Raw genomic sequence first — 13,980 nt, 5'->3', positions numbered from 1 at the left:
ATTTGCCAAGGGGTCTCCCATTTGTCCTGTGAAATCCATGCAACCACAGCACCCTCCAGGCAGTTTCCCCTAAGGAAATGTAGCATGTCTAGAAAGCAGAGGGGACTCTTGCCTTGCTACAGATCACTCAGGCACAATCAGATACTCAGACGGACATTACATTGCATTAATGGCTAGGAACAATGTGCCTAAACTAGGAATTCAGCTTCACCTCCACAGCACCTGAGCCATACAAGTCCTGTCTCTCATTCCCAGGGATACATGACACCCATTTATATTGCTGGTGTTTGATCTAGGAGATTAAGAGACCACAGCAACTCCACAGGCTCAAACTCACCCTCAGTGGCAGCACAAATTGCTCAAGATTAGAACTGAACAACCTGAACTTGCTACAATTCAGGGTTGGCCCTTGGCTTTACGCAAAGGAACACTGCAAAGTGGAGACCCTTGGGTAGAAAGAGGGTTTAGTAACAGGGGGTGCTGAAGAGGGACAGTTTCTAAGGAAAGCATGCAGGGTAGCGTCAGCACATGATGTTTTAGGAGGTGATGAAGGATTGAGGCTTTCATGACAAGACTTCTAACTATGCTGCCCTCATCCACCTTAGAGAAGGAGGAGCATGGGAGAGCAGACACTAGGATCACAGATTACCGGGGGGGCCATGGGAACAGCGTGTTGCTTACAGCACAGCTTAGTGTATATAACCCTGCATTAACATGCATTTTGTGCTACTGTAGCCCTGCGTGGTGTCCCAGGTTCTTCCCTCTTTCAGCTGCAGCCCACCTGCCTGGCCCAGGCACACAGAAGCAGCGGGGCCTTCCTCAGGAACTGGCAAGAGGAAAGTAACATCTTTGCGCTTGGTGTTTGGGGATGGGGTTTGCAGATGGCTGTGGAGGAACACGAAGGTCTGTCTAGAGCAGTACCACCACCTCGTGGGGAGGCTGCAACATCCCACGGCGCCTCTTCCAAGATTCACAGAGCAGCAACTAACCTATGAGCACAAATGCAAAGTTATCAACCTTCCCTTGTGGTGGCAGCTCTCTAATTTCAACACCCAGCTCTATGCAAACACGCGAAGCTTGAGGGGGAGGCAGGGGGAAGCTTTTCCTTCCTCTTTCAGCTCTCTCTTGCATTCCGTGACACAGTGCACTAAGGGAGACAGAGATGCTGCCGCTCCCAGCAGTTGCTCTCAGTATTGCCTATATTCTTGAAACAGCAGTGCAAGGGGAGAGGTACAGGAGAGCGGAGCTGTTGGGAAAACAGCCCCTAGCATCCACAGAGCTGACACAGTAAGTACGTTTATTTTCAGCCTCTCATTTACACATGGAGCGTAACATTCACACGTAGGAGTGAAACATGGAACTTCACTTTAAAATTAGTCCTTAGAGATTAATTTGGCTATTAGAGACTACCTTAAACCAGCCAGACCGTATCTGATGGGTACAATTTGAAATTTTAAAGATCAGGATCAAAGTAATTTCCATTTATTCTGATACTTGTTTTGATGCATTGGCATTCCAGAGGAGAAGGCAGTGCCCCAGTGTTCCCAGCTGCCCAGTCCCAGCAGGATGACAGGTCAGCTTTTGACACTGTCTTCTGCATCCTAGGGGACAACATGGTGATCCCAGACAGCAGATCTGAGGGAGCACACTGTGCCTCGAGCTGAAGTGAAATGCCCTACAGACCTAGGAGCCTGCATTTGACAAAAAGGCCCCTTTTACCTCACTAGTACTGAACACCTTCCTGCAGAGAAGGCTCCAGCACTACACAGGACACAACACACTGGGCATCCCAGCAGTGCGACAGGTAGAGTTGTGGGACTCCATCCTCCCAGGATTACCCCGTTTGGCTCCCTGCTGTTCAGGGCAAGCACACAAGCAAGGCCCAATGATTCTCAGTTAATTGTCACTGCTGCGGCTGCAGCTGCCTGCGAGGGAGCTCAAAGCCAACAGTAGTCCGCACTACAGCAAGCGGGAAGCCCTGTACAAAGCCAAAAGGGCTGTTCCATCAGCAAGGGAACAGAGGTCAGTTTAAACAGAAAAGCACTGATACCACAACCAAAGGGCAGAGCTTATCACACAGCACCTAAGACGGATAATGCAGAAGGTTCAATTTTTAAAAGAGATTTTACTGTGGAAGCTCCAGGAAAAGAATCTTATTTATGGAATGCTAGTATGACTAACGACCATTAGCTGCGACAGGGACAAGGACCGAGTTCAAACATCCTGTAAGGGACCCCTTAAAACAAGCAAATGCTTTGTTAAGTGTTCTGAAGAGACAACACTGCCTCTCATCAGAAAAGCTGAGTCTGCTCAAGTTGTCTCTGACACCTTGTCTGGATTCAGACGATCAAAGCTACCTCCACTGACTGCAGCTATCAAGCTGTAGGAGAGGTATGGCAGCACACAGGACTCATGGTCAAAGCCCAAGCTGGTGGGGATTTGGCCATTCCTCATCACCTTTCACATCACTTACTAATCTCTTTTGCCCTGTAAACATTAGGTTAGTCAAACTTGAAAGATGACCTTTTCATTATTGTTCCAGCCAAAACCTAAATGTAAAAAGTATCTAAATTGGGGTCACACCCACAAGCAGGTCTTGGGGCTCACTCCCAGTGTTCTGCATTTAAGTGTTTTGAGCACCCCTCTTCACAATTTCTGTGTTAAACTGCTAGTAAAGGCTCCCATTACCTGAAAGATTCCTCCTTTCCCTCCTTCCCTGCAGGGACCAGCTACCCAGCTTTAGAGGTGAGTGTGGTGCTGGGATGCACAGTGATGTGTCTGGTTGTCTTGTTGGTGAAGAAATCCTTTGTGGGGGTGCAATACAGGAACGTTTCATTACAGCTGTGAGCCAACTGCTGTAAAGATTATCCTAGAGATAAATCACCCGAAAAAGCCTCTTGTCCCTTTGGATTTACCCCAGAAGTGTTTCTGCTCCATGTATTGCAGAGGCACTCTGATGCTTCTAGCAGATACTTCTATGTCTGCCCGTAACAGGAAATACAGAATACGCTCCCGTACATTAAGGCCAGGCAAAATAACAAAATATGAAAATAAATAAAAATAAAAAGTAAAGTAACAATCTGTGTGGCTTTCCCTAAATAAAAAATAATCAGCAGCTGGATGCTGCCAGGAACAGAGAGATTTCTGGCTGATAACATCCCTAGGCCCAAAGCACCGAGCACTCCAGAGCACGACGCTGAAGCAATCAGGATTTGTGGGCGCTGAAAAATCTCCAGAATTTGAAGCTTTCCATTTGTTTCTGGCTTTGGGACAAAAGGGCCTGTCACGTGGTTTAAATGCCAGAATCCTCTATAAACAGCTCGTCCCAGAGACGGCAGAACACCAAGCATTTGCAAGAGCGCTGCCAAAAGCTTCATCCTCCCGGCAGTGTTCAAACTGCTAGGCTCGAGCCAGGCCCAGGGGAAAACCATCCCACTGCGGAACACGTGCCGAGTGAGCATGTTGAGAGCTGGCGTGTTTTGAAGCCTTTGAAGATATTGCCTCTAGCTGATTTCTCACCAGTTCTAAGGGATTTCTAACCCACATCACTAGACAGATCATAAACACGTGTCTTTACATTCAACCCAGCTTTAAGCTAAAGATTAGCACGCACGGTGGTGAAGCGGTGACAACACTAACTATACCACAAGCCAAGGCACTGATAAGGGTCAACAGGCACAAGGCAGTAAGAAGCAGCATTTCTCATCCGTGCTAATGTCCCCGAAAAACCCGGCTGCTGTTGTCACAGTCTTGTTATGTGTAATTGGGTAAGGAAAGGATTTAAAACCAGGCCGCTGAGCAGTTTGAGCATGCTGTGTTCTTACAACCAGGGAGAGGAGAACACAGGGCGTTTTAAATCATGACTTGAAGTCAAGTGCTGGAAAACAAACTCTGAAGAAGCATCGCTGCCCAGATGCCTGGGATGTGATACTTCAGCAGCCTGCTTCTCAGCTGGACCAGGAAGGAAGCACAGCACACAAGGTACAGAAGATACAAACTGAGATATTAAAATTCTTCACATAGGAAGTTTAAAATGCAAGACATCAAAAATCATTACCCCTTCTGTAATCTCACGTATTTTAGTTGATGTAAATACCTTTTAAGCAAAAGGTAAAAGTAACAAAAAACCAAGTGTTACATATGTAGAAGAAAATTACCGTGTTACTAAAACGGGAATATGCTACAATACCCCAAGCTACAGACATGCTGTTGCCTTTGGAGCCTGTACTCCAACCCTGGTGCTTTTAACTAGTTTCAAAAGAAATAAGTTAGAAATAGCCTGATGCACTGCTGAAAACTTTTGTGGAGTCAAGAGGCTTACTGCTGCACTGAGAGCTTTTCCAGAACAAAGAACTAAATGAAAATGTATCATGGAGGTCATCAACTCTATATATCATTCTTGATGAAGCAGAGAGAGCGCAATTAATCCTGAATGTATGTGGTAAAGAAGTCAAATGATAACAAGCAAGAGTTACAGCTATTGCCTTCACATTTTAATCTGCTGACACAACACATCCCCCCCCAAATAAACAGAATAAAGCCCTCCTGAATGCGCAGCTGTTTAATGTCACGCCAGACATATTTTCACTTTAATTTGATTTTCTTTTCCCACAGTTTTAGAAATTTTTTTCCAATCTTTGGCTAAAATTGGACACACTGAACAAGCACTCAGAAGAGCTGTCATTTGCCAGCGTCATTTCTGAAGATGGCACAACGCTCACCCACCATCCACACAGGAGAAGAGGCTGTTTTTCCCATCATTTCGCTCTGTGGCCAGAACTTCGGCCACATCCACACAGCTGGCACCCTCTCCTCAACCTCACCAGAAAGCTGCAGGCACACACACTTGCAGGCATCACCCCTCCTGCCACTTTCCGCTGGGTCATGCAATCCTCCCTCTATTTGCAAGAGCAGCTTCACCACTGGGGACTGTTTAGATTACTCAGGAAATAGAAATGGGCATGTGATGTGGAAGAAGGAAGAGACACACAGTAACTCCTCTTAATCTGCTCCCATATGGGAGGAACAAGGAAGTCTAACAAAAATCTGAAGGCAGCGTACTTTGTACCTCAGTGTACTTCCTGATACAGGCACAACGTACTTTCAACAGGTCCTGGCTGCCACAAAATAAGGAAAATATTAGAACAGGGAACTGATCAAGGCTTGTAGTGGTCTGAATACCGTTTTTTCACCTGGGAGTTTATCAGTGAGCCCGGACAGAACTTCACAGTTAAGGAATGAAAACAGGACACAGGGCAGACAGCAATACTCTTATTTTTACAGGCAGGCCATGAAAGGCCTAGTGATTTTGACAGAACCACATGGAAGCACAGTCTCAAAGGTAACACAGACTTGTAGCCTCTCGGACTCCCACTTCAGAAACAAGACTTTGCCTTGCAGCTGCAGTCAGGGGTTAGGTCAGGTGTGGCAAAGCTCCCTCACCCCAGAAGCCACACGCATTGCGCCTACCTCCTCCTGGACACCTATTACCTGACTGCAGCCCCGCCAAGTTCCCTGCTCAGGCGATCAGTGGGGTCTAGGGCACAAAGCTTCACCTTCCCTATTTAAATAAAGCTTTTGGTGGTAGAGAATCGCCTTGCTGTAGGTGCTCAGTGTTCAACACAAGGTGACCCCAATTCCAAATGCTCCTGCAGTACAACTACAAAAGCCTTCCACATCGTTTCAGCAGACAGACTGCCAGAAATCCAGATGGAAGGTACGTCCCGATGGTGACAGAGGTCAACAAATCCCTAAGATGACTTGTTAGGAATGAGGATTTAAGCTAACCAAAGCTATTTGAAAGTTTAATTTCCCTCAAATCCCAATTTTAATTTCAAATTCTAATATTCATTTCTAACAAAGAAAAAATCTGTAAGCCGGGCTCCAGAATATAACAGTAGAAGACCCAACAAATCCCAGAGTGGACTGTCTTTAAAAATCACACTGAATTCTTGAGACAGATCTAAAATAATTGCATTTCCACAGAAAAAGCATAAAATTACCCTGCTTGATGACTGGTTATCACCAATATCTGATACTATCCTGTTAAAGTGCAGCCACAAAGGTCCTTTCCCCTCACAGAGCACTAAGTGCTGTCCTCAGTTCCAAGGGTGAAGAAAAAGTGTTAACCTGTCCACTTCCCCTTAGATTTAGTATGTTTGAGCCTGCAACAGCAAAACATATTCTCAGCCTGATTATTCCTTTCCAGGCTCAACTTCAAGCCACCTTTGCTGTGCAAAAGAAAAGAGAAGGCTAGATTTCATCTTACGCTTGGTTTCTCAGAAGATGTGATCCACATTAGCTGCCTACGTTATTTTCTTTCTTTGTCCATAAAATTCCAGCAAGAGCCAACCACAACGTACTGCCAGAGAGAAGCATTTCAAACATTTCAAATGGAACAGAAATCTTAACATAAGCACCACAAAGGAGAACAGATAACCAGTTAGAAAGCCATTTAAAAACAGCTGAGCAAACTTTTTAAACAGAAGCCCAGTAGTGCAAACAGGCAAGGAAGAAAACAAGGGCACATTATGCTAACCGCCGCGGCAAGCTGCCTTCAAACAACCGGTTCTGCTTTATTCAGCGTTTAGCTAAGCATCTTCCATCCTATTCCGAGTATTTCCAAGTGTCCCAGACACATTCAGAATTCAGATGGTAGCTTTGTGACCTACCAAAAGGCGAGAACACATCTGAAATTGCGTTTCGGTGAAGCTCTGGGTGTAGGTTTTGATATTTGGAACACAAACACCAGATGACTCGCAGAGTTCCAAGTGCTCTTTGGGGCAGAGTTACTAAAATCAGCGCACCACCAACCTAGAGCAAAACATCTTTAGCTTCAGCGATTTGTATTCGTAGCACCAACTTACATTTTTTAAAAGACAGTTTCCCACATCTATAAATTAAGGGTCTAGGGAGAAGCAGTGAAAGAAGATGTAGCAACAAAAACACAAGATGGCTTCATAGTTGCTTCTGAAGTGTGATGCACGTCTAAGTTTTCCTACTCACAACCTTCATCCATTCTATATATGCAAAACCTGACATTGCCACTTCACTGTCACAGTCACTTCATAGTCCAGGACAGAAATTTAGAGGGATGTTTTATCCAGTTAAAAGACAAGAAAATCCTTAGCCTGCTGGGTCTTCATCCATCCTATTTGCAAAGAGACCTGCTCCTTCATTTCCTGCTGAATGAAACACATCCAAACATGACACCACCTGTTAGTCCACAGCCAGGAAAGGGCTTCTAACACATATTCACCTGAACAAAAGAAGATTTTTGTGGTTATTTACACGTGTTCTTCTATCTGACAAGATGAAAGACAGTCAAACAGCCAGGCCATTACCAAAGAAGTTAAATCTGTTCATTCCCAGAATCCTAAGACACAGCTGACTAAACGCTAACTTGCCAAAGCACAAAGAACGATACCCAAGAGATGTTTCTCTTAACAGAAATGCATAGTGAAGCCCACTCTGTATTTTACTTTACCAGTCCTGACAGACAGCTGTGCCCTTCCCAACCCATTTTACCTTTTTTTTTTTTAAAATAATCACAAATGCTTTTTACCAACATACATAACTGACTGCATCAAACAAAGACATGTACTTCAGCAGTTAACCTAGGCAAAAGAATTCTTTTAGGGGACAATATTCCCGATACTGGAAGATGCTCACCACTGCCTGTTCCTAGTTCTTAGCTCCCGTATCGCCTCACCTGATGTTGCAAAGAATGAGAAGGTTCTGGACCGCAGGAAGAGTGGAATTCTCATTCTGTCCTGTCACCAGGTGCCTGTCCAGCACAACATGTACAGCATCCGGACTGCTGGCTAAATGCAGGAGAAAAAAGCAACAAGCACCGCGTTAGTGGACACTACAGTTTCAATATCACATCTCTGATAGCACTGACACAGAAGATGACTGTTCTGACCAGATTTGCTGGGTCACTGACATGCCGATCTACAACCCCCCAGACAGGGGCAATCTTGAGCCCCCAGTCCTGAAACAATTTCACTAGAAAGCCCTTCTCTGAAAGGACGGCAGGACCAGTCCCTTGATTCAATTAACACCAGACAGGTAAAGTGCATACATCACGAGATTTTCATAATAAAAACCTCAAAGTATATATCTTGAAGTTGTAAATGACCCTGCAATACAATATAAACTCTTCTTATGTAAGCCATAAAAGTTGTAACCACCACGCTACAAAGAGCCTGCAGGAAAATACTTATTTTCTGGCCAGTTATAACTGGCCTGACATATTAACACCTGCCGGCTGTTGTTCAGTGCTCCAACCAGTATTTTCAAGTCACTTAATTCCAGATAGAACCACTATCTTGTCAGTAATGAAAAACTCTCACTTTCTTCTCCCTCTCCCAGCCACCGACCGCCTAAATACAAGCTAAGTGCCTTCAAACCCCACGTTTTTCTTCTTGCTTCACTTCTCAGTTCCACCACAACCAAGCACATGTAACAGGTATCACTGAGACACCAGCTTTTAAACTGTCAGGACCGAACCCATTATGCGGAAGTTGGCGGCAGCAGCTCATTCAAAAAGCATAAATATGTCATTTAAACACACAGACAGGCTGACAGCAGCATGGATGGAAGAGGATTAAGCAAAGAATACAGAGCAATTTGATAAGACAGTGGCACTTCTTACTGAAACACAGACACATGGCATTAGGAGCCTGGCTCTGTTTCATATCCATGCTGGGTGTGTCATCTCTAATCTGGCCACTTCAAATTGTACCAGCTCAATGGGTGACACTATTCTGTTAAATAAAGGATGACTTAAATACCACGGGCATCTCATTGTTCCCTTTAAGGACAGATTCTAAAAAAATTGCCTAACAAAATAGCAGACTGAATGACAGCTGCAACAGAATAAAGCCATTTATAGTTTAATTCTCCCCATAGCTCTTCAGTATTGCAAGCGAGCAGCACGTAAAGGAAAAATGACACTTCCCTGCACAGCCAGAAATAATCTAGGAAAAAAGTGAGTTTTGTGCTTTAATGGATTTAGTTTCTCACACAGGGCAGAACTTCAGATTTTGCAGTTCAAAAGTCACACTGTTACATTTTGACTAATAATAATTAATGAAATTACTAGTAAAGAAACAAGTAGGAGACATGGCAGTGCTGTGTTGATGGTTGGACTTAATGATCCTAGAGGTCTTTTCCAACCTTAACAATTCTATGATTCTATAAGAAAATATGACAAAACCAGATCTAGCTCCGAGAAAAACACTTGATGGGAAAAGACAACTAATCAAAGCAACCAAAAATCATTTAGTAAAGTCAATTCTCCATTTGGTAAAGCTGGAGTAGAGCACCCCCAGCTTTAAATAATGAAGTATTTGCTTGAATAAAAGGCAACCCCAAACCCCAGAACTTAACCTCTCCCTTCCACACAGCAAGGGAGCGGCTGCAGGGCACCGCCTACCAACAGACACTCCCCTGAAGGTACGGGCTCCCCACCTGCAGGGCGGGCGGGGACTCTCCTGCACACGCCCTGCCTTCACAGCAGGACAAGCGACCACGTTTACTTGGGGTAAAAGAGTATGCGCGGACAGCCACGGAGATCAGCGTGCCGCACCATACCGCCCTGCTTCTCCACACACAGTATTTTGTGGCATTTATTCTTAAAACACTCAATTTCTAATCCAGTAGGGTATTTGTTTATAGCCACAAAATGGGAACATAAGATGAGATATCCTGTCAGAGTCCTGTTCAGCAGCATTAAGTTGGCACAAAAACACTAGTTTCCAAAACGCAGCCACAAAACGGGAAGTCCTGGACAAGAGCGACGTACCGCTAAACGTAGCTCCAGAATCTTTCACGAAATCTTCCACAATAATGGACAAACTGGCAAAATTAGGCTGTCTTATGAGTTCGTATACAGAGGGCTGAAAAAGATTGAAAGGAGATAAGTCTGTCTTGCTTTAGAAAAAAAAACAAACAAGCAAAACCAACAGGTACTCCCCCCTGCAATTTATTTTTCTGTTCCCCCTCAAATTCTCCCAGAAAATGAAACAAATGAAGCATAAAATCAAATGACCACAAGCAGCTTGTATGGGTTTTCTGTAGGCAGCAAACAAAGTTCTTAAGCGAGACAAAAAGAACGACACCAAGCGATTTCTGCACATCAGCTGGACACCGAACAGCGCGCGTGCAATTAACTTCACTAACGCGCAGACCTGCTTGGCTGTGGGACACAAACGTGTGGACACAAACGCTGTGCCACTTGCAGAGCCCAAGTAACAGCACTGCGCTTTGGAACTAATATGGGAAAGAGCTTCAATGGAGAGAGAGAAGCTAAGAGTACTTAGTTCAGTTTTTATATGCACGGGAGGAAACTTAATGTTACAGTTTCCATAGCAACTACAGGGAGAACACATCATGCCTTATTTAACATATTTAATCATGGATTGTAATGCCAAACACAAGCACATCAGGACACGGATAGCTTTTGTGAGTCCCATAAACTTAGTTTCTTAACTCTGCATGTCAATTTTCAACCCCAGAAGTTGTACTAGAGGTTTGCATCATCTTGGCACACAGGTACGACAGCCATATAAATGGTCCGTGAAGTCAGAGATGTGACTTTACATTACATAAAAACAACAACATCTGCCCACTTTTTGAATTACAAGCCAGTTTGTACAAACAGCCTGTTTACCTAAAACTTCCTCTATCTTTTAAAATGAAAGAGCACCTTGAGAAATATAACTTACCTCCAGCATTTGTAAAACCAAAAAAAGGAATTCTTAAAAGCCCTCAACTACAAATCCAAAGAGCTGCAGCAGTCAGTTTTAGCATTTTACTGATTCAGTTTAAAGTTTACTGAAGAATTGGAAGGAAAACACTCTCCACGTGACAGCTAAGCAAGACAATCCCTTCACGCACTCAGGGGTGGGCCCCCTTGCCAATGACAGCTCTCCACGTCTGGCACATAAACCAAGGGTACCAAACTGATGATTTTTATTTGTAGGAACTTCTAGGATAAGATCAGAAACACCAGCACCTGAAACCACAAGCCCCCGCACAGCAAGAAAGTCAGGTGAAAGCTCGACCTACCCCTGTCAGGCTGTATCCCTGAAACACCCAGGATTTATCCTCATTGGTGGCACAACACAAAGCTGCAACTCCGTGTCCAACTGCACAGATAGGCTCTAGAAAAAAAAACATAAAAGCATATATGAGCAGTCACGAGCATCCTCAAATAGCCAAAACACAGATGAGTGTTAATGAGATTCTTCATGTTACAGCATGCCGCCTCCCTGCAATACAGCTATGCTGCGCTGTTTGTACTCTCTTCGGCTGTGAGGTTTTCCCTGCACACCACGATAGGATTGCCCCAGTCTTGCAAAGAGTTACTAGCTGTGAACTCCAAGTCCAGGGCCGGCACCAGTCAAAGGAAAACACATACTCTAACGGTGAATGAGAAGCACACACAAGTCTTGATTAACTATAGCCTTAATGAATGATCCCGGTACATCCCACATTCAGGTCTGAACCTTGAGTCCTGCTGAGTTGGAGAGAGCCATTTCTGTATCCCTGTAAGGCAGAGAACCCTCTTCTGACATAAGCGCTGAAAAGCTACTGATACTTTTTATATCCACATTTATATAAAAGAGGATACTTTTTAAGAGCAGAAACATTTCTCTACAGAAGGTCTTTCCAGTTCTGAATGCTCTTCAGCTATGTAAGCATTTTTAAGTCCTTGGAAGGTAACAGCCTTATATGAACAGGACAATAGTACCATCTAATTTAACAAAACATCTAGTGATGTCCACCTACTGTTCTCAGTGCTGAAGTGCTGCAATATCTTAGCCAGGTACCCGCTGTTTGCAAGGTCAGTCATAGCCCCAGGGCAGTTTGGAATCAGCAACGCGTGGTATCTAGCGCCTAGTAAGGAGGGAAGAATAAACTAATGGTAATACAAGTAACATACAAAAAAGCTGATCAGAAACCTGTTTCAGATTTGGCAGAATTAAGACCATACCACATAAGTCAGTCAAAAACTGTGTAAGCTGAATGAACTACAGAAACTAACGCCTATGTGGAGTAGAGAAAAAGGTCCTTTTTAGGACAAAGAACATGTATTTTTAATGTGACACACTTACCCAGGCAAAGCCTAAAAGCGTTATGTCTGCCAGCTGCTACTTTCACAAAATATTTATTTTTAAAAAATAACAATAATGTAGTGTGTATATATACACGAGAGAGAATATATACATTTTGTGTGTGTATATATACACACACACAAGACAGAATTACCAATGCAAGATAAACAAGAAAACAACACCAGTATCCAGGGCTTCCTCTTAAATATAAAAGAGCCCAGCAACTGTAGTTGCCAGGGCTTCCCCTTAAAACACAAGTTTTATGCCTTTCCCATGTCACTCTTCCCTAAAGACCTAAGGCTAAGAAGCATCTGTTTCCCCCCTGATAATTGGGGATGACACACTGGCCAACAGTAAAGCCATTACCATCAATCGACTCCAACTTGGCAGGGTTCGCATACGATTTCATACGGAAGTCCTGTATCCAGCGCATGTTGCTCTCGTTCACATCCACAAAGTCGATGGGCTTCCCCTAGGGGAAGCACGGTTCAGAGGCTGGTTAGGATCACTGCACAGACACACGCTACGTTTCTTGAAGGATAACCACGTGCTATTTTGTGAGACTTCAGCTCTCAAAGACCTGAAGTTTTCCATTTTTCCCACTGAAGTAGTTCTTTTGATAGTTCTCCTCCCACTCTGTGGGTAACAGACACTGGACAGAGAAGTTCAGAACCATACGACAGGAAGCATGGGTTCAGTTCAACATTAAGAAAACAGAATTTAAGAAAAGTCCTTTCATCTGTAAAGACAACAAGACACCTCTCAAAAATGCTTAGTATAATTCTCTCTCATCACATGGGATATCAACTGGTTTCACACTGAAATTGCGGAGATTTTACTTACCCCAGGAGTCGCAACTTGCAGATTAAAAGCAGAGCTGGTCAGTGTAAAGCAGTGAAGGAAGGACTGGGCTGACACGCCTGAAAAACAGAGTCCAACAGCTTAAGGGAACAGCAGTTATATTTTAATCCCAGCCGTACTAGCTCATTTTACCCAGCAAAGTACACAACTTTGCTTTTTGGCTCATTTTAAAAGCTCTCAATAATTTCAGAGGATTATTTTAAGATGTAAGAAATACACAGCCTTCGTTACAGGTGAGTTATGTATTGAGAAATACGTGATGAAGGCATTCTGTTTGTCCAGGCTGGGGGGTTACAGGGAGGGCAGAGGGAAAGAAAGCAGAGGTGAAGGGAATTTGGCTTCCCCCAGGTATACACGCAAGCACGGCCCGGCTGCATGCGTGCTCAGAAGCAGGTATGTGCAGAGGGGAAAGCCAGCAGGCGCTCCACAGCGCAGCTGTGCACAGAGGGACACGCAGCGCACCTGCGAGCACATCCGTGCACAACACAGGTGCGCAAGCAGCGGCGGCAAGCGCGCGCACCCGCGCAGGGCAAAGCCGCGCAAGAACCACGCACGCGCGACTGCCACGCACGCACAGCGGCGAGACGCACGCCCGCAAAGGCGCGGGCACACGCGTGACAGGAGCGGGCCTGCAGGTGCCCGTGCACGGCGCAGCGCGACGCGAGCACAGCACGGCCACGCGTGCAAAGCGTGGGGCACCCCCACGACGACCGTGCAAAGGGTCTCGAACGGAGGGGACCGGCGGGGACCGGCCCACGCAGCGCGGCCGCTGCACACCGGGGTGGGGAGCGGGGATGGGGTGGGGGGTGTGTGTGTCCCGCAGGCCGGGCGAGGCCGGCGCGCCGAATGGAGGTGCGGTGCTCGGCGGAACGGGGGGTTCCCCCCCCTCCGAGAGGGTCTCACCCGCGGCGGCGGCGCTGGCGACGATGAGGCAGGTGGGCTTGCCGAGCCGGTCCGCCATGGCGCGGGGCACGGCGGGGCCCGATGGCGGCGGCGG

General features: G+C 45.4%; 1 protein-coding gene across 9 annotated transcripts in view; it reads right to left on the bottom strand.

Moving 5' to 3' along the window:
- GATD1 (glutamine amidotransferase class 1 domain containing 1) overlaps positions 1-13,980 on the bottom strand; it is a 26,654-nt gene extending 12,674 nt beyond the window's left edge. For 4 of the 9 annotated variants that reach the window (XR_010373177.1, XR_010373176.1, XR_010373178.1 and 1 more), the window contains exons 1-7: positions 13,887-13,980; positions 12,966-13,042; positions 12,489-12,594; positions 11,797-11,904; positions 11,074-11,168; positions 9,809-9,902; positions 7,712-7,823 (exon numbers count right to left, since the gene is read on the bottom strand). Coding sequence is in view for 6 of the 9 variants with exons in the window: in XM_064453081.1 (XP_064309151.1) it covers positions 7,712-7,823; positions 9,809-9,902; positions 11,074-11,168; positions 11,797-11,904; positions 12,489-12,594; positions 12,966-13,042; positions 13,887-13,944 (650 nt within the window). In the remaining 3 variants the exon portion in view is untranslated. Of the gene's footprint in view, positions 1-447; positions 990-5,258; positions 7,259-7,711; positions 7,824-9,808; positions 9,903-11,073; positions 11,169-11,796; positions 11,905-12,488; positions 12,862-12,965; positions 13,043-13,886 lie in introns of those variants that run through there. The other 5 variants (XM_064453083.1, XM_064453086.1, XM_064453084.1 and 2 more) reach the window with 5 other exon arrangements.

Source organism: Phalacrocorax carbo, chromosome 5, assembly GCF_963921805.1.
Source record: "Phalacrocorax carbo chromosome 5, bPhaCar2.1, whole genome shotgun sequence".
Classification (NCBI taxonomy): Eukaryota; Metazoa; Chordata; class Aves; order Suliformes; family Phalacrocoracidae; genus Phalacrocorax; species Phalacrocorax carbo.
Note: the sequence above shows the minus strand (reverse complement) of the source record. Positions and strands in the feature narration are given on the sequence as shown.